The sequence below is a fragment of the Pelophylax lessonae genome, assembly GCF_965119305.1.
Source record: "Pelophylax lessonae genome assembly, chromosome: 12".
Lineage (NCBI taxonomy): Eukaryota > Metazoa > Chordata > Amphibia > Anura > Ranidae > Pelophylax > Pelophylax lessonae.
In genome coordinates this window covers 72,774,416-72,797,654 of record NC_138779.1, presented here as the reverse complement: position 1 = coordinate 72,797,654, position 23,239 = coordinate 72,774,416, and the positions used below count along the sequence as shown (strand labels likewise).

General features: G+C 45.4%; 1 protein-coding gene across 1 annotated transcript in view; it reads left to right on the top strand.

The window, feature by feature from the left end:
* The first annotated feature begins 700 nt into the window (after positions 1-700).
* The window catches only part of LOC309568441 (tyrosine-protein phosphatase non-receptor type 11-like), a 241,965-nt gene continuing 219,426 nt past the window's right edge, over positions 701-23,239 (top strand). Inside the window, exon 1 of the mRNA XM_082274109.1 lies at positions 701-890. Within this exon, the coding sequence (XP_082130235.1) occupies positions 877-890 (14 nt within the window). The 5' untranslated portion in view covers positions 701-876. The remainder of the gene's footprint in view (positions 891-23,239) is intronic.

The following is a 23,239-nucleotide window of genomic DNA, read 5'->3' as shown; positions in this document are numbered from 1 at the left end:
GACGCAGGGACACGTTTCCCACCACCAGTGACATCACAGACGCAGGGACACGTTTCCCACCACCAGTGGTAGCCCAATATTTGAGCACTGATGATGGTAAATGTGTGATTTGTGAATATACATAACCATTGCTACAATTGAATGATATTAGAATTGAATGAATAAGGTGTGATCTCATGGTAGCCCCTCCCACCCAATGGAGAGCTGTAGAGTGCCGTCCCTCTGAGCACTGGTGACACCCCAAACATGTGTTCCCAAGACAACAGCATCAGTGTGACTGCATCCTCCATTATTACCAGCGACCACATAGGAAACCCAGGGAGCCCGCACACCACAGGACTCCATTCCGAGCACATAATTACCTGCACAGGAGCTCAGTGTACCCCGCCCCCTCTCTCACACACTTTACATAGAGCTCCTCCCTCACCGCCTCACACACCTGAACCCGCTCCCTCATCACCCCGCCCATCTGGGCTCTCTACTTCTATGTGGGCGGGGTATTAGTGGTGCTGTGACGCGCAACACTCGGACAGCCAGTGGGTAGTCAGCTGCTGGGAGGGACGACAGGCGCTGCCACCTGATTGGTAGGTGATTCCAGAGCGCAGCTTAGACCGGCTCGGAGGCGTGACCTTTCCTAAATATTCTATGAAGGGGCGGGTAGCGCCGCGTTATGTGGTCATGGTGGGTGTGATAGTGGGAGGGGCTATGGAGTCCGGGAGTTACAGGCGCTTACTGGGGGTGACCGGATCTGTATGAAGCAGGCGAGCTGGGAGAACGGATAGCCCGGGACCCGGAGCGGATCATCAGTACTGGAGGAGGAAGAACGGGACCGGTCCGCTTTGTGAGCAGAGAAGATAGGCCGAGCAGAGAGCTGACATGACTTCCCGCAGGTAGGAGAGAGCCGGCGGACTGTGCGATCCGCAGTATACACTCACCCCGTCCCGGGTGATCCGGAGTATACATTCACCTCCGTCCCGGGCGCCATCCATCACTGGGCTGTCCATTCATTACCGACCTCTCATTACTATTACACAACTATACTACACCCCCCCCCCCCCCAATTCCACACCTTACCCCTACTCACTACTACTACACCACCCCCAATATACACCAATCCCCCCCATCACTTCCTCCTCCATCACTTTTATATCCTCTTCTCCATCACTTCTATCTCCCCAAATACCCCTCTCCTTCACTTCTGTCTCCCTGTATCCCATCCTCCATCACTTCTATTACCTGTATCCCCCTTGCTGTCACTTCTACTATATCCCCCTCTCTGTCACTTCTGTATCTCCGTATCCCCCTCTCTGTCACTTCTTCTATATCCCTGTATCCCTCTTCACTTCTATATCCCCCTCTTGGTCACTTCTTCTTCTATATCCCCGTATCCCCCTTCACTTCTATATCCCCGTATCCCCCTTCACTTCTATATCCCCGTATCCCCCTTCACTTCTATATCCCCGTATCCCCCTTCACTTCTATATCCCCCTCTCTGTCACTTCTGTATCTCCGTATCCCCCTCTCTGTCACTACTTCTATATCCCTGTATCCCCCTTCACTTCTATATCCCCCTCTCTGTCACTTCTTCTTCTATATCCCCCCTTCACTTCTATATCCCCCATATCCCCCTTCACTTCTATATCCCCCTTCACTTCTATATCCCCCTTCACTTCTATATCCCCCCTCTCGGTCACTTCTTCTATATCCCCGTATCCCTCTTCACTTCTATATCCCCCTCTCTGTCCCTTCCATATCCCCGTTCCCCCCTCGCTGCCCCTTCCATATCCCCGTTCCCCCCTCGCTGCCCCTTCCATATCCCCGTACCCCCCTGATTTTCTACATTTCTTTGTAAGAGAAACCCTTTGGGGCTGATCCATTAAAACTGAAGAACAGAAAACAAACCCAATATACTTGTTCTCATGAGCAGCCAATCAGGTTCATCTTTCATTTCAGAGGTAAGAAATCTGATTGGTTGCCAAGGGCAACACTTCAACTCTTGATTTCTTTTCTGCAGTCTTGATGAACCTGTCTCCATATCTCCCTCTATATATTTCTTGTAAATATCTTCTTTTTTTCCTGTTTTAAACTCTACACTATTGTCTCTTCCCGGTTTTTTTGCTTTGCTATTTCCTCCTCTCACATCTCCTTGTCAACCCTCTGTGCACTGTTGTCACCCCTCCTTTCCTTTGATTTTCCATCTTCTGGCATTTACATCCTTAAATCCTGTCTTGGATTACATTTCCTTATCCTTTTTCTGGATGGTGTGACTTGCTTTGAAACTTCTGTGTTTTGGTGGCTTGTGAAATACCAGTTGTACGTTTAGAAAAAAAAAAAAAAAAGCTTTTACTAGCAGATAGCCGGGCCGTGATGTGTTAGCAGAAGTTACTTTGCAATTGACTATTATATTTCACATTTTCTCCTTCTACTGCAGACAGTCTTGTGGAATTGTTGGGGCAAATGTAATTTGGGCTGAAAGAAAAGCCTTTTGGCCAGAACCAGACAAATTTCACCCGAGCCTAGGAGTCAGCACTGAGAGCCTAGGAGTCAGCACTGAGAGCCTAGGAGTCAGCACTGAGAGCCTAGGAGTCAGCACTGAGAGCCTAGGAGTCAGCACTGAGAGCCTAGGAGTCAGCACTGAGAGCCTAGGAGTCAGCACTGAGAGCCTAGGAGGAGGCTAGGAGCGAGCACTGAGAGCCTAGGAGGAGGCTGGGAGCGAGCACTGAGAGCCTAGGAGGAGGCTGGGAGCGAGCACTGAGAGCATAGGAGGAGGCTAGGAGCGAGCACTGAGAGCCTAGGAGGAGTCTAGGAGCGAGCACTGAGAGCCTAGGAGGAGTCTAGGAGCGAGCACTGAGAGCCTAGGAAGAGGCTAGGAGCGTGCACTGAGAGCCTAGGAGGAGGCTAGGAGCGAGCACTGAGAGCCTAGGAGGAGCCTAGGAGCGAGCACTGAGAGCCTAGGAGGAGGCTGGGAGCGAGCACTGAGAGCCTAGGAGGAGGCTGGGAGCGAGCACTGAGAGCCTAGGAGGAGGCTGGGAGCGAGCACTGAGAGCCTAGGAGGAGGCTGGGAGCGAGCACTGAGAGCCTAGGAGGAGGCTAGGAGCGTGCACTGAGAGCCTAGGAGGAGGCTAGGAGCGTGCACTGAGAGCCTAGGAGGAGGCTAGGAGCGAGCACTGAGAGCCTAGGAGGAGGCTAGGAGCGAGCACTGAGAGCCTAGGAGGAGGCTAGGAGCGAGCACTGAGAGCCTAGGAGGAGCCTAGGAGTCAGCACTGAGAGCCTAGGAGTGAGCACTGAGAGCCTAGGAGGAGGCTGGGAGCGAGCACTGAGAGCCTAGGAGGAGGCTGGGAGCGAGCACTGAGAGCCTAGGAGGAGGCTAGGAGCGTGCACTGAGAGCCTAGGAGGAGTCTAGGAGCGAGCACTGAGAGCCTAGGAGGAGTCTAGGAGCGTGCACTGAGAGCCTAGGAGGAGTCTAGGAGCGTGCACTGAGAGCCTAGGAGGAGTCTAGGAGCGTGCACTGAGAGCCTAGGAGGAGCCTAGGAGTGAGCACTGAGAGCCTAGGAGTGAGCACTGAGAGCCTAGGAGGAGGCTGGGAGCGAGCACTGAGAGCCTAGGAGGAGGCTAGGAGCGTGCACTGAGAGCCTAGGAGGAGTCTAGGAGTCAGCACTGAGAGCCTAGGAGGAGTCTAGGAGTCAGCACTGAGAGCCTAGGAGGAGTCTAGGAGTCAGCACTGAGAGCCTAGGAGTGAGCACTGAGAGCCCGGGAGCCAGCTTTGAGAGCCTAGGAGGAGGCTAGGAGTGAGCACTGAGAGCCTAGGAGGAGGCCAGGTGTGAGCACTGAGAGCCTAGGAGGAGGCTAGGAGTGAGCACTGAGAGCCTAGGAGGAGGCTAGGAGGAGGCTAGGAGTGAGCACTGAGAGCCTAGGAGGAGTCTAGGAGTCAGCACTGAGAGCCTAGGAGTGAGCACTGAGAGCCTAGGAGGAGGCTGGGAGTCAGCACTGAGAGCCTAGGAGGAGTCTAGGAGTCAGCACTGAGAGCCTAGGAGGAGTCTAGGAGTCAGCACTGAGAGCCTAGGAGTGAGCACTGAGAGCCCGGGAGCCAGCTTTGAGAGCCTAGGAGGAGCCTAGGTGCCCGTATTAAGCTTAGGATCCCACATCAAATCCCTAGGATTAGGTTTGAAAGCCTAGGAGCCAACGGTACGCAATCTGCATATCATTATATAGGCAGATAAAAGATGCATAGGTAAAGTGTATTTAAACTCTGGCAATGAATTTCTCTTATTTTCTCTGTGCTGGTCTGTTAAATGTTCCAAAAAAAAAAAAAAAAAACATTTTCGTATAGCTTGCAATTTCCAGTTCACCGTGCATCTGTTGCACTGAAATCTCAGTCAGTGTTATCATCTTTGTCGCCTCTGTGAACTACAGAACACCTCCCACCTATGTTGCTTTATTGGAGTATAGCTAAAGCTTTTTTTTGGCTATACTTCTCCTGGGGATCAGAAGATTGTAGTTAGTTCTGCATTCCCGTGACCCATTTTCAGTTGACAGCGGGCTAAAGTCTTCTGTTGGCTGACATTACTAAGCCGAGCCAGTTTAAAGCGGAGTTCCACCCAAAAGTGGAACTTCCGCTTTAGGGAGTCCTGACCCCCCGACATGCCACATTTGGCATGTCATTTTTTTTGGGGGGGGGGGGAGCGGGTACCTAGTTTTGAAAGGTACCCGCTCCCACTTCCGCTCGGAGCGCCGCGGCGCCCTGAGTGGAAGTTCTCCTCTCCCCCTCCCTCCCTGCAATCTTCTGGGACACGTCAGAGGTCCCAGAAGATTGCCGGCCAATCACGGCGCGCAGCGCGACTCGCGCATGCGCAGTGGGTACCCGGCTGTGAAGCCACAAACTGTAACAGCCGGGTGCCCACAGCAGTGATGCCGGCGCCAAGGGAGAGGATCGAGGCTTCGGGCGGCTGCATCGCTGGACCGTTGGACAGGTGAGTAAATGGCTGGAACTCCGCTTTAAATCACTAGTAAAAAGGCTTGGTTTAAATCGTCCCTTTTAAAGAGCAACTGTCATCTCTGTCCTGCGACCCGCTGTTGACTTAACCGACAGTCCCATTCACTTTAATGGGACAGCTGGTGATGCGGCAGTGACACAACAAGGTTAGGAAGGTGAGTGGATCTGAAATGACAGGTGCTCTTTAAATGTAAGGGCTTATTCTTGCTGGTAGTTAGGAAACCTTCATTTTGTTTGCAAATATTAAAGATTCTATTTAGAATAAGCTGTCAGGTTAGTAAAACAGCGATATCAGAACTGATTCGATCATACAGTTTGTAGTGTACATATATTTGCAAAACAAGGGGATAGAGGAATATTCCTGAACTTTGTTTGATCTTCTGGTTACTGTGAAATTGTGTGAATGCAGTGCATGTTATTTCAGCCGCAGGGCTTTGAGTCATTGAATAGGTTTACCAAAAATGTAAATATTGCAGAAAATACAGCCCTATGCTACATAACTAAGCTCCATTTCATGCTGATTAAAATAAAATTATTAATGTGTGTTAAATAGAGAACTGTCTTAAAATAGATTTTTTACTCCACAAATTTTAAGAAAATAAATTTGATAAAAATAAAAGTCAGATTTAAAAAAAAAATGTATTACCTTACAATAGCCCCAGCATTTTTATTTTTTTCCTACGCTGGGATCACCATGTAGAAATGTGTATATCGCTATCACATCTCCGCTCGAGTGTCTCTTCTCCAGGGAGAATACATTTAGTGTTTGTAGTCGCTCCTCGTAATTAACCACTTGCCGACCGCCGCCTGACTATATGCGGCGGTCAGCCCCTCCCAGGCAAAGTGACGTACCGGTAAGTCACTAGCCTGGAAGCCAATAGGGGGCGAGCGCGCGCCGCCGGAGGCGCGCTCCCGCCCCTGCTCGTAACCTAAGAAGCCCGCGCGTGTGACCAGCGTATCTGATATCCGCCGGTCATTTGCGATCGTCGGGTGGAGAGGGAGAAAGGCAGGCGGCTAATGTAAACAAAGCTGCCTGTCATTCTTCCCTGTGTAAAAGCACAGATCATACGGTTCTGCTATGTAGGACCGTTCATCTGTGCTGTTACACACACAGCCACATCCAATCACAGTTAGAAGCACGCCCCTAGGGATAAACTTAACCCCTCCCTCTCCAATAAAGTTAACCCCTTCCCTCCCAGTGTCATTTTTACAATAACAGTGCATATGTATAGCACTGATTACTGTAGTAATATCACTGGTGCCCCCAAAAGTGTCAAAAATGTCAGTAAAGGGTCCAATCTGTCCGCTGCAATGTCGCAGACCCGCAAAAAAAAACGCAGATTGCCGCCATCGTTAAAAAAAAAAAAAAAAAAAATGACAAACTTTCCCTTAGTTAGTAAACGCAATAACTTTTGCGCAAACCAATCAAAATACACTTTTTGCGATTTTTTTTTTTTTTTTTTTTTTTTTTTTTTTTTTTTTTTTTTTTTTTTTTTTTACCAAACATATGTAGCAGAAAACACATTGGCATAAAATGTTAAAAAAATTTTGATTTTTAAATTTTTTTTGGGGAATTTCATATAAAAAAAATGTGAAAAATATTATTTTTGCAAAATTGTCGCTCTTTTTTTTTTTGTTTATAGCGCATGATCAAAAAATCGCACAGGTGATCAAATACCATCAAAAGAAAGCTCTGTTTGTGGGAAAAAAAGGACCTCAATTTCATTTGGGTACATCTTCGCACGACAGCGCAATTAGCCGTTAAAGTCACGCACTGCCGTATCGCAAAATAGGCCCTGGTCAGGAAGGGGGTAAAATCTTCCGGGGCTTAAGTGGTTAAGGTCCTCCAGTTCCCTTATTAATTTTGTTGCCCTTCTCTGCACTTTCTCCAGATCCAGCACATCCTTTCTGAGGACTGGTGACCAGAACTGGATGGAATACTCCAGATGTGGCCTAACCAGAGTTTTATAAAGTGGCAGGATTATCGTTTTTATCTACGGAAGTAAATTCCCTTTTTTTATGCATGCTAATATTCTGCCGGCTTTCGTAGTTGCAGCTTGACATTGCATTCTATTGCTCAGTCTGCCTTCTACTAGGACCCCCAGATCTTTCTCCATCCTGGAATCCCCCAAAGGTTCTCCCCCTAGTGAGTAGTTTGCGTTTTATATTTTTACCCCCCAAGTGCATTTCTTTACATTCACATTAAACCTCATTTGCCATGTAGTTGCTAAACCTCCATTATTTTATTCAGGTCTTTCTGTAAAATTTCTATATCCTGATGTGAAGTTATTACCCTGCTTATTTTTATGTTGTCCGCAAAAGCTGAGATTGAGCTTTTTATCCTATCCTCTATATCATGAATGAGAAATTTTGAAAAAATATTTTGAAAAAATTAAACCAGATTGGTCCCAATTGAAAAAGGAGAAATTTTTTTTTTTTTGGGGTCTTTATGAGACTTGTGACCAACTGGGTCTCCATCCCTGATGCATATAGCGAAAACGCAACAAACACAAAAGGTGGGACTTTAAATGAAGTGATCACACTTCATTTAAAGTCCCACCGTTTGTGTTTTCGCCAGATTGGTCCCAAGACAGAGCCTTGGGGTACCCCACTTACCACCCCAGACCAGTCTGAGTAGATGTTATTTATCACCACCCTTTGGACACGCCCCTGTAACCAGTTTTCTATCCAAGAAAAAAACTCTATGGTCTAGGCCTACAGACTTCAATTTGTAGCGTTTATGGGGAACTGTATCCAATGCTTTTGCAAAATCCAAATACACCAATCATGGGTCTTCCCCCATCTAGATGGCGACTTACTTCCTTATGTAATGTTAACAAATTGGTTCCAATTGACGTTTGTGGGGACACTCCAATCTGCCTTAAGCCCCGTACACACGTACCGATGGTCGGCATACAAATGGTCCTCTTTTCTCCCCGGGATGTCGGTGTCTGCTGAAAAGTGCAAAGACAGCACAAGGACAGCACAAGAATTTTGTCCGCCGACTGCAGAAGTGATGTCATGTAATGGTTAACTTTCCCTGTGTTTTCTATTTTCTGAGCATGCCCAGTCTTGCAAATCTGCGGTCTGTCGGCCGAATTGTGTACTGACAGGCGAACAATCGTCCGTTCTGGTGTCGGCATACAAAAATTTTCATGTTTGCAAGAAAGACTTTTGTCCGCGGATTGTGCGCAGACATCTGTCGGAGGCACCATACTAACACGCGTACAATCGGCAGATCCTTCGTCCACCGACGTTTGTATGCCGACGATCGGTACGTGTGTACGGGCCTTTAGGCTCTGTTCACATCTACCGTGTTTCCCCGAAAAAAAAAAAAAAAAAAAAAAAAAAAAAAAAAAAAAACCTACCCTGAAAATAAGACTAACTGTTTTTTCTTTGGGGAGGGCTGCAATATAAGCCCTACCCCGAAAATAAGCCCTTAAGTGTTTGTAAAATCCTAGAATCCACTCTATTACAGTTTTATATGATGTCCAATGTGTGTGTTTCTGTATTATAATTGTATAATACCTTCCTTCAGGGCTCTGCGCTCAGCTTATCTCCTTCTCTTCTCCCAGCTGTCAGCGGGGATCCTAATTAGCCCCTCCCCTCTGCAGTGCTCAGAGCGGGTCATGGAAGCGCCGAGTATTATATTAGAACTGTATTATATTATAACTGTGTGAAATAGCTCCGTGGCCCGCTCTGAGCACTGCAGAGGGGAGAGGCTGAGATCCCCCTCTGACAGGGGAGTCTGATAGGAAGGAGGGGAACCCATGGCTCTGACCGTCCCAGGGAGCAACCCGCGTCTACCCCAAAACCCTCAAGGGGGGGGGACAGCTACTCACCATCCCAGGAATTAGGTGGGCACCACTCCAGACAGAACCTCCTCAACATCTAAATGGGGGGGCTGTCAGCCAGGAGGAACGCTGCCACCAAGGCTGAAACCCATACGTCGTACGTCATATGCGATCTCGCAAGGCGTTTAACTCCATCTAACAAAGGTATTTCATGCAACTATAATACAGGAACATGCACATTTGACATTATATAATACTAATAATAGAGTTGGTTCTAGGATTTTACAAACCCTTTTACTCGGTTCACACAGGGGATTCCATCCTGACAGGCAAGGAGGGAGAGAGGGATAGAAGACAGCACATTACATAAGAAGACCTATCCCAAAAATAAGCCCTACTGTGTTTTTTGGTGCCAAAATTAATATAAGATTCGGTCTTTTTTTCGGGGAAACACGGTAGGTGTTTTTGGGCGATTTTCTGCTCTAGACCTCCTCTCTAAAAACACCCAGCAAGACAAATCCCATTGATTTTAATGGCCTCTGTTCACATCTGAGCGCTCTGTTGCCTTAAGCAAAACGCCCGTCACTCAAAGTACAGGAGCTTCTTTTTTTTTTTGGCAGTTTCCAGGCATTTTACAGTTTTTCATTGGTCACTTAACGCAAAAAGCCTGTACAAAACGCTACAAAAAAGCCTATAAAAATAGCAATGCCTAGATGTAAACAGAGCCTAAAAGCTCGTACTTATTTTGAGTGTCAGGCATTTCGCTACAGGTGGCAAAATGCTAAGATGTGGACAGGCTCCATTGAAACAAATAGAAATTTGCTTGCTGAGCATCCTGGAGCTTCAAAGAGAAAATCGCTCAGGTGTAAACAGGACCTAGAATGTTGGGTACAGCTTCTTTTTCTATTATTGCCCACGTGGAGTAGAGGCCTTCCACGAACAATGGTCTAAATGGGGGTGTTTGTTGCATGTGCCTAATGGGCGCCTAAAGGTTTCACACCTACCAGACCTAGAGGTCCTAAAGCTTTTATCTCTCAATTAACACACAATCTAAGCACAGTGTACGATTTTCTGTTCTGCTGAGAATCCCCCGTTGGGAGAGCATTGCAGAGGTGAGCAGTTTTGGGAGAGATTGGCAGGGGATGAAGAGATGAGCAGTGTTGGGAGAGGGTGGCAGGGGGATGCAGTGTTGGGAGAGGGTGGCAGGGGATGAAGAGATGAGCAGTGTTGGGAGAGGGTGGCTGGGGATGCAGTGTTGGGAGAGGGTGGCAGGGGGATGAAGAGATGAGCAGTGTTGGGAGAGGGTGGCAGGGTATGAAGAGATGAGCAGTGTTGGGAGAGGGTGGCAGGGTATGAAGAGATGAGCAGTGTTGGGAGAGGGTGGCAGGGGATGAAGAGATGAGCAGTGTTGGGAGAGGGTGGCAGGGGATGAAGAGATGAGCAGTGTTGGGAGAGGGTGGCAGGGGATGAAGAGATGAGCAGTGTTGGGAGAGGGTGGCAGGGGATGAAGAGATGAGCAGTGTTGGGAGAGGGTGGTGCATGATAATGATATGAGCAGTGTTGGGAGAGGGTGGCAGGGGATGAAGAGATGAGCAGTGTTGGGAGAGGGTGGCAGGGGATGCAGTGTTGGGAGAGGGTGGCAGGGGATGAAGAGATGAGCAGTGTTGGGAGAGGGTGGCAGGGGATGAAGAGATGAGCAGTGTTGGGAGAGGGTGGTGCATGATAATGATATGAGCAGTGTTGGGAGAGGGTGGCAGGGGATGAAGAGATGAGCAGTGTTGGGAGAGGGTGGCAGGGGATGAAGAGATGAGCAGTGTTGGGAGAGGGTGGCAGGGGATGAAGAGATGAGCAGTGTTGGGAGAGGGTGGTGCATGATAATGATATGAGCAGTGTTGGGAGAGGGTGGCAGGGGATGAAGAGATGAGCAGTGTTGGGAGAGGGTGGCAGGGGATGAAGAGATGAGCAGTGTTGGGAGAGGGTGGTGCATGATAATGATATGAGCAGTGTTGGGAGAGGGTGGCAGGGGATGAAGAGATGAGCAGTGTTGGGAGAGGGTGGCAGGGGATGCAGTGTTGGGAGAGGGTGGCAGGGGATGAAGAGATGAGCAGTGTTGGGAGAGGGTGGTGCATGATAATGATATGAGCAGTGTTGGGAGAGGGTGGCAGGGGATGAAGAGATGAGCAGTGTTGGGAGAGGGTGGCAGGGGATGAAGAGATGAGCAGTGTTGGGAGAGGGTGGCAGGGGATGCAGTGTTGGGAGAGGGTGGCAGGGGATAAGGATATAAGCAGTGCTGGGAGAGGGTGGCAGGGGATAAGGATATGAGCAGTGTTGGGAGAGGGTGGCAGGGGATAAGGATATGAGCAGTGTTGGGAGAGGGTGGCAGGGGATAAGGATATGAGCAGTGTTGGGAGAGGGTGGTGCATGATAATGATATGAGCAGTGTAGAGAGGGTGGCAGGGGATAAGGATATGAGCAGTGTTGGGAGAGGGTGGCAGGGGATAAGGATATGAGCAGTGTTGGGAGAGGGTGGCAGGGGATAAGGATATGAGCAGTGTTGGGAGAGGGTGGCAGGGGATAAGGATATGAGCAGTGTTGGGAGAGGGTGGCAGGGGATAAGGATATGAGCAGTGTTGGGAGAGGGTGGTGCATGATAATGATATGAGCAGTGTAGAGAGGGTGGCAGGGGATAAGGATCTGAGCAATGTTGTGAGAGGGTGGCAGGGGATGAAGAGATGAGCAGTGTTGTGAGAGGGTGGCAAGGGGATAAGGATATGCATAGTGTTGGGAGAGGGTGGCGCTGGAGAAGGATATGAGCAGTGTTGGGAGAGGGGGGCAGGGGATGCAGAGGTGAGCAATGATGGGAGAGGGTGGCAGGGGATGAAGAGATGAGCAGTGTTGGGAGAGGGGGGCAGAGGTGAGCAGTGTTGGGAAAGGGGGGCAGGGGATGCAGAGGTGAGCAATGTTGGAAGATCATTGCAGTATCACCCCCCCCCCCCCCCCCAAGAACGACCCATTTAAATGCAAGGGCCGCTCTGCAACCGCCTGCATTTGCTTCAGTTTTCTGGTCTTTAGTGGGTGATAATAGACCCCCCAAAGAGGGTGTTACCACCCAAAATTCCTCATCTTCTATTCTTGCAAGTCCTTCAAGCATTGCTCGTCTGTTTTTCCATCGCTGCGTGTCTTTCTTCCATTTTAGTGAGTCTTTCCATCCTTTTTAGTCTCTCTATCACTTTTGGTCTGTCCTTGCAGTACCAAATTCTGTAAAGATAAGGAAAGTTATAAGAATGTGTCCACAAACTATCATAATTTTTACATTAAATGGCTGGCTTCAAGTAAATCTGTGTTTTAATAGAAAACAAATAGTCACACGCCATCACCCTGTTTGTTACTGTTACCAGCAGCCTCAGTTCATTCCCCTCTCCCCCATAGAACAAATGTTAGAGGTGTGTTAATCTCATTGACCAGTGAGGGGTTTGTGCTGCTAAACCCCAGACAGTGAGCACAGAAACCATTCCTGTCTGACCAACTGCCTGCCTGAAAAGGGTGCCACCCCTCACCCCCCCCCCCTGCAGAATCATTTATGTGATTTTGTGCATGGGGTCTGCGGCGTGCATGCGTGCCTCTGCTTTGATTGGGCACGATCATTCACAGGAGAGGCAGAACAGCGGTCTGCCTATGTAAACAAGGCAGATCACCGTCCTGTCAGAGAGGAAGATGAAGATCTTCTGTTTCTGCTAAGCAGGAACAAGGATCTCTGTCTTCCTCCAGTTAGACCACCCCCCACACAGTTAGAAAGCACTCCCTAGGAGCACACTTAACCCTTTGATTGCCCCTGATGTTAACTCCTTTCCTGCCAGTGTCATTAGTACAGTGACTGTGCTTTTTTATTTTTTAGCACTGATCACTGTATTTAGTGTTAATTTTGGCAGCAAATTTTGATTTCGTTTTAGTTATGACTAAAATGCCATTTTAGTTTTAGTCTTATTTTATTCTTTTGACTAAGATGCTATTTTAGTTTTAGTCATATTTTAGTAGACTAAAATCTCCAGTACATTTTAGTAGACTAAAATCTCATGCATTTTAGTCCACTACATATCGAATAGGTTCAGGTTCATTGTAATGCATTATTTATTATTTCTCTAGAATTTCCAAACAAATTATATACTCCTGGGGTAAAAATCTAATAATAATTATTTACGGTATTAATGTTTGTACACTCCCTACAGACACATTAGCCATTGTGTTATATAACATCTTTATAAATTAAACCAAGTTTCATCAACAAAGAAAAATATTGCTTTTTGACAAACAGAAGTGCAACTTTAAAATACAAAAAGAAACCAAAAACTGTAAACTCTGTTGGCTGTAATGCCATTGTACATATTAGCTGAATATATTACCAGCATTAAATATTAAGGGAAACTATAAGCAAAGGCTTTTTCTTAATTTTTTTTTCTCTTTCAGCAGCTAAGGAGATGCCCCTTACTTATGCTTAAGCAGTGGTGCAATACATGAATTGCGTTGCCGATTTAGAAATGGCCAGCAGAGTAGTGTTCATTTTGGTTGTCAATTTTAGTTTTAGTTATAGTTTAGTTAGTTTTAGTTTGTCGTATTTGAGTCATCGTAATTGTTTTAATTTTAGTCGACTAAAATTGTGTTAATTTAGTAGACGAAAACATTTTAGTCGACAAAATTAACACTGCTGTATTAGTGTCACTGCTCCCCAAAAAGTGTCACTTGGTGTTAGATTTGTCCGCAGCAAGGTCGCAGTCCTGCTAAAAATCACAGATCGCTGCCATTACTAGTAAAAATAAAAAAATAAATAAAAATTCCCCAAAAATTATCCCATAGTTTGTAGACGCTGTAACTTTTGTGCAAACCACTCAATATACACTACTTGGGATTTTTTTTAACAAAAATTATATAGCAGAATACGTATTGTCTAAACTGATTAAGAAATGTGACTTTTTTTTTTTTTTTTTTTTATTATTGGATAGGTTTTATAGCAGAAAATAAAAAAGATTGTTGTGTTTTTTTTTTTTTTTTTTAATTGTCTTTTTTTTAGTTTTTAGCGCAAAAAATAAAAACCACAGAGGTTATCAAATACCACCAAAAGAAAGCTCTATTTATGGGGAAAAAGGACATAAATTTTATTTGGGTACAGCATTGCGCGTCTGTGCAATTGTCAGTTAAAGTAATTCAGTGCCGTATCGCAAAAGTTTGCCTGGTCGTGAAGAGGGGTAAAACCTTCCGGGCTGAAATGGATATTAGGAGGTGGGAGCTCAGTGTCAGTGGGCAACAAACTGAAAATGTGTAATGTAGAAAATAGAGAAAAGAAAATAGAGAATTACTAAAGTGTATTTTTTTTTTTTTTTTTTTATAAAAACAATTTTATTAAACCAAGATTAAAATCAATCAAGACATATGTCCATGATTATAAAAAAAACATTAGTTAAAGTGACCTATTGTTATCCAAGTTGTTGCTGCTGGCAAGGCACGATCCTCAGATTAAACTGAGGACACCCATACTCTTAAAGGTGCTTGGAAGCATTTTGAATCCTATATAAATATTAATCTCCTCCTGTCATGCTTTTTGTTAGCGCATGACATGATGGGCTCCTTGTTCTGTTTAAGGCCCCCATAGACTGCTCACATTTCAGTCAATTCCTGCAGAATCATCTAATATTCTAGCTGCGAGCAGTCCTGCAAGCATTTCTGGTTTGACGAAAGGCGATTTAAAGTGATAAAGGATTTTTTTTTTTTTTTTTTTTTTAAATCATTATGTTGTACTTACCTTCTCTGTAATAATGTTGCACAGAGCAGCCCCAATCCTGCTTTTCTGGGGGCGCCCATTGGCGCATAAGGCTCCTCCCCTCTGCTAAGTGCCCCCATATCAAACCACTGGCTATGGGGGCACTAGTGCGTGCTTGGCCCCGCCCCCCCTCTCTCCCCCGTCACTGGCTGTGATTGACTGTCTGAGCCAATGAGGAGGGAAACAGCTGGGAGAACAGCTGCTCTAATGCAGATCAGGCTCAGGTAAGTATAGCGGGGCCTGTGGGGGAGGGGGTAGCTGCAACCGGAAGGTTTTTTAGGTTCATGCATAGACCTTAATGCTTGTTAGGCCTAGGCTAGGGGGAGCTAAAGAGGTTGCTTCAACTTGCCTTAACCCCTCCTTTTGCGCCCTTTTCCCCTCCTTCCCATTCACCCAGATCTGTGGGCGGTCCTTCAGCATCATCACATACAGTAAATGGCTAGCAATCCTGTATTATGTGGAAGATGGGAGTTCAGCAGTGTTATTACCTGTCAATCCTGATCCAGTAAACCAATTATTTTTTTCACTTCCTGTAACAGGGTGATAACACTGCGCATTTTGCAATAAAATCTTGCAGCAGCGTTGTAACCCCCCCCCCCCCCCCCCCCCCCCATGCACAGAGTCAAGTTAGATGGACCTTTGATTATAAATGAAAGGAGTTGTCAAGTCAGGTTTCTTTTATCTTAATGCATTTTACGGCTGTCAGTCAAAATCAGTTAGCCAATCAGGAGAGAGAGGGGTCGGGGCCGAAGGGCAGTTCTATGTCTGAATGGATGCATGAAGCTGCAGCTCAGCTCGGGTGCCCCCATTGCAAGCTGCTTGCTTTGGGGGCACTCAACAGGAGGGAGGGGCCAGGAGCTCCAGGAGGGAGGGGCAGGAGCTCCAGCCAGGGACCAGAGAAGAGGAGGATCCAGGCTGCCCTGTGCAGAACTACTGCACAGAGGGAGGTATGTATAACATGTTTGTTATTATTATTTTTTTTTATAAAGAGACTTTGCAATCGCTTTAAATAAAATAATAAAAAAAATAACAAATTGAAGCCTTCAGCTAAAATTAAGCAGTTGCAGCAGCAAAAGTTTTTTTGTTTTTTGGGAAACAAGTTTATACCGGATAAATAAAATGTGACCATTGTATGCACCCCTGTCAGTATTCTCTGGTGTGCACCAATCCCTGTAGCTTGTGCTGGACAGTTTGACACGTTACAGGAAGTGGCAAAGTAACAGATCCACTGGCAGGATCAATAGGTAATAAACCTATATTACAGATGGACTGCTGTGTTATTGATTGACTTCATTATGTATGGTGTTTGGTGCCCCGGACTGCTATCCCAGCCGCCATAGGGAAGCAGCTTCTCGTTCTTCATCTCTAGATCAACGTGGACCCGGTGATCTAATAAAACTTAATGCTGATCATCCAAACACTTGAGACTTCTATCCCACTACTTGTATTTGGTGTAAGATTCAACTGCACAGCAGGTTGGGAATTTTTTATTTAAATTGTATTCAAAACCATGATTTTATTTGAGGGAAGCACTATGGAGCCTTATTTTTTTTTATCCTGTAGAGCACTGCCATGGATAATACTGGTGTCCTCATATGATGGAGTAGACGTAGGATCGCAGCTGAGGATCACAAAGACAGGTCAGGATATATTCAGTGTTTGAAAAGCAGAATTCCAAGTGAGACCTTTTATAATTTTAAGGTCCTTCATCTAAGACTGTGGTCTCCAAATTGTGACCTAGAGATTGGATGGAGCCCTTTGCTTGCCTTCATCTGGCCCTTGGGACCATTTCCCCCACTGACACCAACGATGGGACATTATACTGGTTCTCCCACTGACACCAATAATGGGTCTCTATTCCTCCCACTGACACCAATAATGGGGCACTATTTCTCCCACTAAAACCAATGATAGGACATTATACTGTACCTCCCACTGACACCAACCATGGACACTATTCCTCCCACTGACACCAACCATGGACACTATTCCTCCCACTGACACCAACCATGGACGCTATTCCTCCCACGGACACCAACCATGGACGCTATTCCTCCCACGGACACCAACCATGGACACTATTCCTCCCACGGACACCAACCATGGACACTATTCCTCCCACGGACACCAACCATGGACACTATTCCTCCCACGGACACCAACCATGGACACTATTCCTCCCACGGACACCAACCATGGACACTATTCCTCCCACGGACACCAACCATGGACACTATTCCAACCATGGACACTATTCCTCCCACGGACACCAACCATGGACACTATTCCTCCCACGGACACCAATGATGGGGCATAATTCTTTTTACTAATACCAGTGATAGGGCACAATTCCTCCCACTGACACCAATGATAGGGCATTATACTGTACCTCCCGCTGACACCAATAATGGTCACTATTCCTTTCACTGACAGATGATGGGTTATTATTTTTCCCACTGAAACCAAGGATGGGGCACTATTCCTCTCGCTTACACCAATGATAGGACATTATACTGTTCCTCCCACGGACGCCACTGATGGGTCGCCATTCCTCCCACGGACGCCACTGATGGGTCGCCATTCCTCCCACGGACGCCACTGATGGGTCGCCATTCCTCCCACTGACCACAGTCTGGCCCCCTAATGACTGAAGGACAGTAAACTTGCCCTTTTTTTAGAAAGTTTGGGGGGGGGCAATCTGATACTGGAGGTGTTACTGACCAGATCACAAGGTGATAACAAAGGAAAAAAAGCCAAAGAAAAGTAAACTAATGCAGCCACCACATCTAATGACTTGTAAGCTGCAATATATTACATTTTTGGTTTTGGGTTTAATACTGATTTAAATCTTTATAACATGTTGTATCATGTTGGTCATGTGTCTGTTTATTTGGAACACTGGTTTAATTAATCAGAAATGGTCCAACCTCAAAGTGGCCTCGTTTTGCTGACTTAATGTCTCATAGTGCAAAACACTGAAGTGATATTAATCCATTTCAAGTGCTGATTATAAGAGTTAGTTGGTATTGCTCCTCTTCCTGGATGTCTCCTGATCGCTGCCCCACCTTTCCAGGTTAAGGGTGGCTCCTCACTCAGTGCTCTATGGAGCCACCAAGCACTCCCGGCCAGCCCTGTGCGTCAGTTCAAACGCACGGCATCACAGGTAGTCACTGCTCCCTCCTCCTCCCACATCCAAGCTAATTCAGAGGCAGCTACTGACGCCTGTGCTGTCTCTTTGTTACCTATTCTCGGCATGCGTGGTTCCAGACAGGAAGTTTTAGAAGGCGCCACTGAAGATCTGAAGCCTGAGAGGGTTACAGTAAATAAAGCAATGGCTTTCACATGAGCTGAAGTTGCTCCTCTGAAAAGCAATCTGCAGTGGATTCCACCTTTTTTAAAGCATTTTTATTTTATTATCCCAGGGGGGTTTTGTGCGGTAATATCATGCCACAAATGCAAGCTGGCTGGCCCGTGGGTTGCGGAGCAGTCCCTTTTGACATCAATGGGAAAGTTTGACAGGTGGTGCTGCCCGTCAGACTCTGCAAGCCAAATTGTATGTGCCATGACTGCAAATTAATATAAATGAGAAATAGTCAGTTTCATGGTGAAAGGTCCGTTTTAAAGTGCAATACAAGTATGTTGCATCATACAAGTGCTTGGATGTGGTGGATGCATTCTTTTTTTTCAGGTTGCCTTCCTGGTATTTTATACTGCCAATTCAAGGTGGCTACATTCATGTCTCAGCTGTATCTATGGAGGAGGTCACACAGGCTGGGTTACAACACCTCTCCACTACATATAGGTTGATGCGATTAGTAGGTTACATCAAAAAGATTGTTTTCAGTGCAGCTCATGGGAGGTTACCGGACAATGCAATTCAAGCAAACAGATTTTTCTGTAATTACTGAAAAATTAAAACTAATGTGGCCACCACATGGAAGATCTGCTAAGCTGCAATATAATAGACTTTGGTATGGTTCTCCTTACACCGCTTGCTGACCGCCCTACAGCAGAATCATGTGTGTGTGTGTGTATATGTGTATATATATATATATATATATATATATATATATATATATATATATATATATATATATATATATAGTGGGAGATTAGCTCGGTGGTAGGCGTGGATGACCCCTTGGGGGGGTTCGTTACACAGGGAGATAGCCGAGAAGTGGTTGAAAACAACAGTGTAAGGTTTTATTCTTGCAAGATCTCTTCACACAAGTGCAAGCTTCAAAAACAGCATAATTCAAAATAAACCTAAATAAAATAAATCCTTGCCACTGTGGGCGGCTACCTTCTCACATTCAGGAACCTATCTACGGAGCCTGTCTCCAATCTACTGTTGGAGCAAACTTTGCTGATCCTACAGCAGACACTCAATAGTCCATTTATTTTCTTCCACATAGAAATAGTTCAAGACCTCACCTTGAGTAGTCTTCAGTCTTAATTAATTTCCCCTTCACATAGGAAATGTCCATTGGTTTCTTTTCACCTAGAAACGATCCAAGACCTCACTTCGAGTAGTCTTCACACTTGTTACCCTCCTCAGCCACATCGCTTCAGGAGGTCTTCCCCATGCTCACACAGCTTTCAGGGGGCACACATCTGACTGTCCTCTCCCCATGCCCACACAGCGGCAGGAGGCAGCAATCCTTAGACTTCCTTTGGACAAATTATAGAGGCCTTCATTTCCTCATTCTGAACAGCTGAATGGTTTTCAACTTCCTTCTGGCTATCTCTGCAGCCGACACCCTATAGTAATTGGTGAATTTTCTAAACCAGGTGGACATGTATCTCCTGTCTGTGACTACATCCACAGATTTACCTGACTTCCTGTCACACTATATATATATATATATATATATATATATATATATATATATATTCTTTGTGCGTGAGTGCACGTTGCCGGCGGCTCTCTATTGCTGTGATTTCTACAGAGCAGGACCTGGTCCCGCGGATCCAATGTCTGCCGGCACCTGCTGATCGTTTGGTACACAGGCAGAACAGCAATCTACACACTGTATGTAAACAAGGCAGATTGCCGTTCAGTACACAAGGCATGGATCCTGTATTCCTGTAAAGCAGAAACACCGATCCATGTCTTCCGCTAGTAAAGGCACCTCCCCCACTACACTGAATCACCAGCTGGGCACACAGTTAACCCTTGGATCACCCCTGATGTTAACCTTTTCCCAGCCAGTGCCATTATTACAGTGACAGTGCATATTTTAAGCATTGATTAATATATTCGTGTCACTGGTTCCTTAAAAAAAAAAAATGTCACTTTGTCTGATTTGTCCGCCGCAATATCGCAGTCCAACTAGAAGTCGCTGATCACCGCCATTACTAGTAAAAATAAATACGGAAATACAAATTCCATAAACCTATGCCATAGTTTGTAGATGATATAACATTTGTGCAAACCAGTCAATATACGCTTTTTGGATTTTTTTTTTTTTTACCAAAATGTAGCAGAACACATGTTGGCATACATTGGCGAAGAGATGTGATATTTATTTTTATTGGATATGTTTCTCTATCGCTCATTGACAGACGTAGTCTTCTTGATTCTCAAGAGCTGGGTTATGTTGTCTCCGCAGGAGTAGGACTAGGCAGAATGACAAAAACGTTCTGGCTCCACCCTAGGGGCAGTCCCTGAGGGTATATCCTCCCTCTCTCTGCTACAGGGAATCAGTTTTTTTTCTGTCTAGTCAGTTACCCCCCTGGGATCTTAATCTAGTGTTGTCGGTTCTTCAGAAACCTCCCTTTGAAGATATTAGGGAGATTCCTCTACCCACGTTGTCCTAGAAGGTGGCCTTCTTGGTGGCTATTACTTCTGCACGCAGGGTGTCAGAACTGGCCGCATTATCTTGTCGTTCACCATATCTGGTGGTTCATAGAGATAAGGTGGTTCTTCGTCCGAATCCATCCTTCCTACCCTTAGTGCGTCATGGGCCTTTCGCCATCAGGCGTCAGTGGTCCAGGTGTGCAAGGCGGCTACCTGGTCGTCGGTGCATACCTTCTCTAAACATTATAAAGTTGATGTAATGGCATCGTCTGATGCCTCATTTGGCCGCAAGGTTTTGCAGGCCGCAATTTGAGGAGACCAGTGGTCTACCTCGAGGGTTTTTTTCCGTTGGAAAAATTTTTCTTTAGCCTCATTCTTTGTTTATAATGAGCCTTTAAAACTTCTAGTTTGGCACCGGTTGGGCCTTCTAGATTGGATTTGATTTGTCAATCCCACCCCTCATTTGTGGCACTGCTTCTGGATGTCCCAGCTCTTGAGAATCAAGAAGACTACGTCTGTCAATGAGCGATAGAGAAAAATGGATTTTTGTAAGAACTTACCGTAAAATCCTTTTCTCTTAAGTTCATTGACAGACGTAGTACCCGCCCCTCTATCATTGAGTTGGGTTGGGTTAAATTCTCTGTACTGCTTTAAACAGAACTGATTCCCTGTAGCAGAGAGAGGGAGGATATACCCTCAGGGACTGCCCCTAGGGTGGAGCCAGAACGTTTTTGTCATTCTGCCTAGTCCTACTCCTGCGGAGACAACATAACCCAGCTCTTGAGAATCAAGAAGACTACGTCTGTCAATGAGCTTAAGAGAAAAGGATTTTACGGTAAGTTCTTACAAAAATCCATTTTTTTAGAGCAGAAAGGGGGAAAAAAAACAAAAAACAGTATTTTTTTAAATTCAAAATTGTTTATTTGTTTACAGCACAAAAAAAATAAAAAATCTTCTGGAGGTGAAGTGGCTAAAATAAATTGAATTCTAATTTTGGATCGGGGAGGATGGATTTTTATTGGTGTGACAGAAGGTGATGAGAATTTTAAAATTCTGCTGGTGTCACTGGAATAGGAATGGAGAATCTTTTTGCCTTATATACACTGGACATTTTTTATTTTATTTTTTTTTTTACCCCTGCTTGCCTTTTTTTTCCTAATAGGGGAAAAACCGCTTAAAAAAAGTGCCTCTGCTCGCTCGTTTAGGCGCATAAGGTGTTTGGGCGTTTGATTCCATTTACCAGAATATTAATTTATTCTGACCATTGGAATGAATGAACGCTCAAGCGTTACACCTGCCCAGTGTTTAGTTGTGTTGACAGGCGTTGTGCATTCAGCAATGTCTTCTGCCCAAAACTCCTCTACTGAACACGCTGGTGGTGCGTTTTTTTTTTTTTCAGCCGCGAGACGCTGCTCTTCTAATATATGCGCATATAATTGCCTATGTGGGCATGGCCACTTTAAGTGACAACTGTCTGATGCTGGCCATACATACATAGATTTCCTTAGTTCAGCTGATGGGCTGAATAACAGAAATCAAACCAATTCCTCCATCCAAGCTAAATGGCATGGACAGCGGACTCTCCATTGGTTATTGTATTTTTACAGCTGGCGCTCGCAGTTGTTAAGAAACCTGGACAGTGGCTGAAGCTGATTGGCTGCAGTCCATATTTACCTGTCAAATTTTTTTTACCTAACTCGCTTGACAAAAGCCAATTAAAAAATTCACTTTTTTCACGCCGGTTGGTGACAACAAGGCCACCCGCACATTACAGTTTGTCAAGTCAGCAGGAAATGGACAAAATTCAATCAGATCCCTTGATGGGCAGCCTAAGAGGGGGTTTCCTGTCACTTCCCATTGTGTCTCCTGGAGAGGAACTGGACAGAATTGTAAATCTTCCCAGAAAATACTGATAAGATTTTAACTGTTTCCCACTCTCTCCTTTTTTTTAACCCCCCCCCCCCCCCAAAAAAAAATGTATTTCAAAATAAGTAATAACTGTCTTTATCTAATTAAGGGCTTGTTCACACTAGCAGTGCTCTTTGAAGAGCGATCCACATTTTGGATCACTCTTCAGAGAGCATTTGACAGGCACTGAAGGGGGCATTCACTTTACTACCTGCTTTAACCCCTTGATCCCCACACTGGTGCATCGCAAACCACATTGCTATGCATGTTGAGCACTTGCAGAGACGCTCCCACAGGCAAAGCGACGTACCCGTACATTGCTGCCTGGTTTTCGGGTTTAGGGGCACGTGTGAGAAACTAAGAGATCTGTTTGTGAAAGCAGCACACTGTTAAACACATTACACAAAGTTAGACACATATTAACCCCTTCATCACCCCATAATAAGCACAGCAATTGGTAGTATAAAATTAAATAAAAATTCCAGTATATGTAACATAAATTGTAGGCGCTATAACTTTCACGCAAACTAATCAATATACACTTATTGGGATTTTTTGTAGCAGAATACATTTTGGCCATCGCAAAACTAAAAAAACGAAAAAAAAAAACCCCAGTGGTGATCAGGTACCACCAAAAGAAAGCTGTGCGGAAACAAAATGATATCAATTTTGTTTGGGGCAAGTGTTGCATGACGGTGCAATTACCAGTTAAAGTAGTGCAATGCTAAATAGCAAAAAGTGTCCTGGTCATGAAGTGGGTAAAACCTTCCGCAGCTCGAGTGGTCAAAGTATATGTGATAACCTTGTAAAACAATCCATTCTGTTTAAAATAGAAATAAAAGGCAAAACATTTGTGCATAGATATAAAAAAGAGACATAAATGCCTTTTTTATTTTTTATTATAAAGTGATCAAATCTCTGTTCTCAGCTAC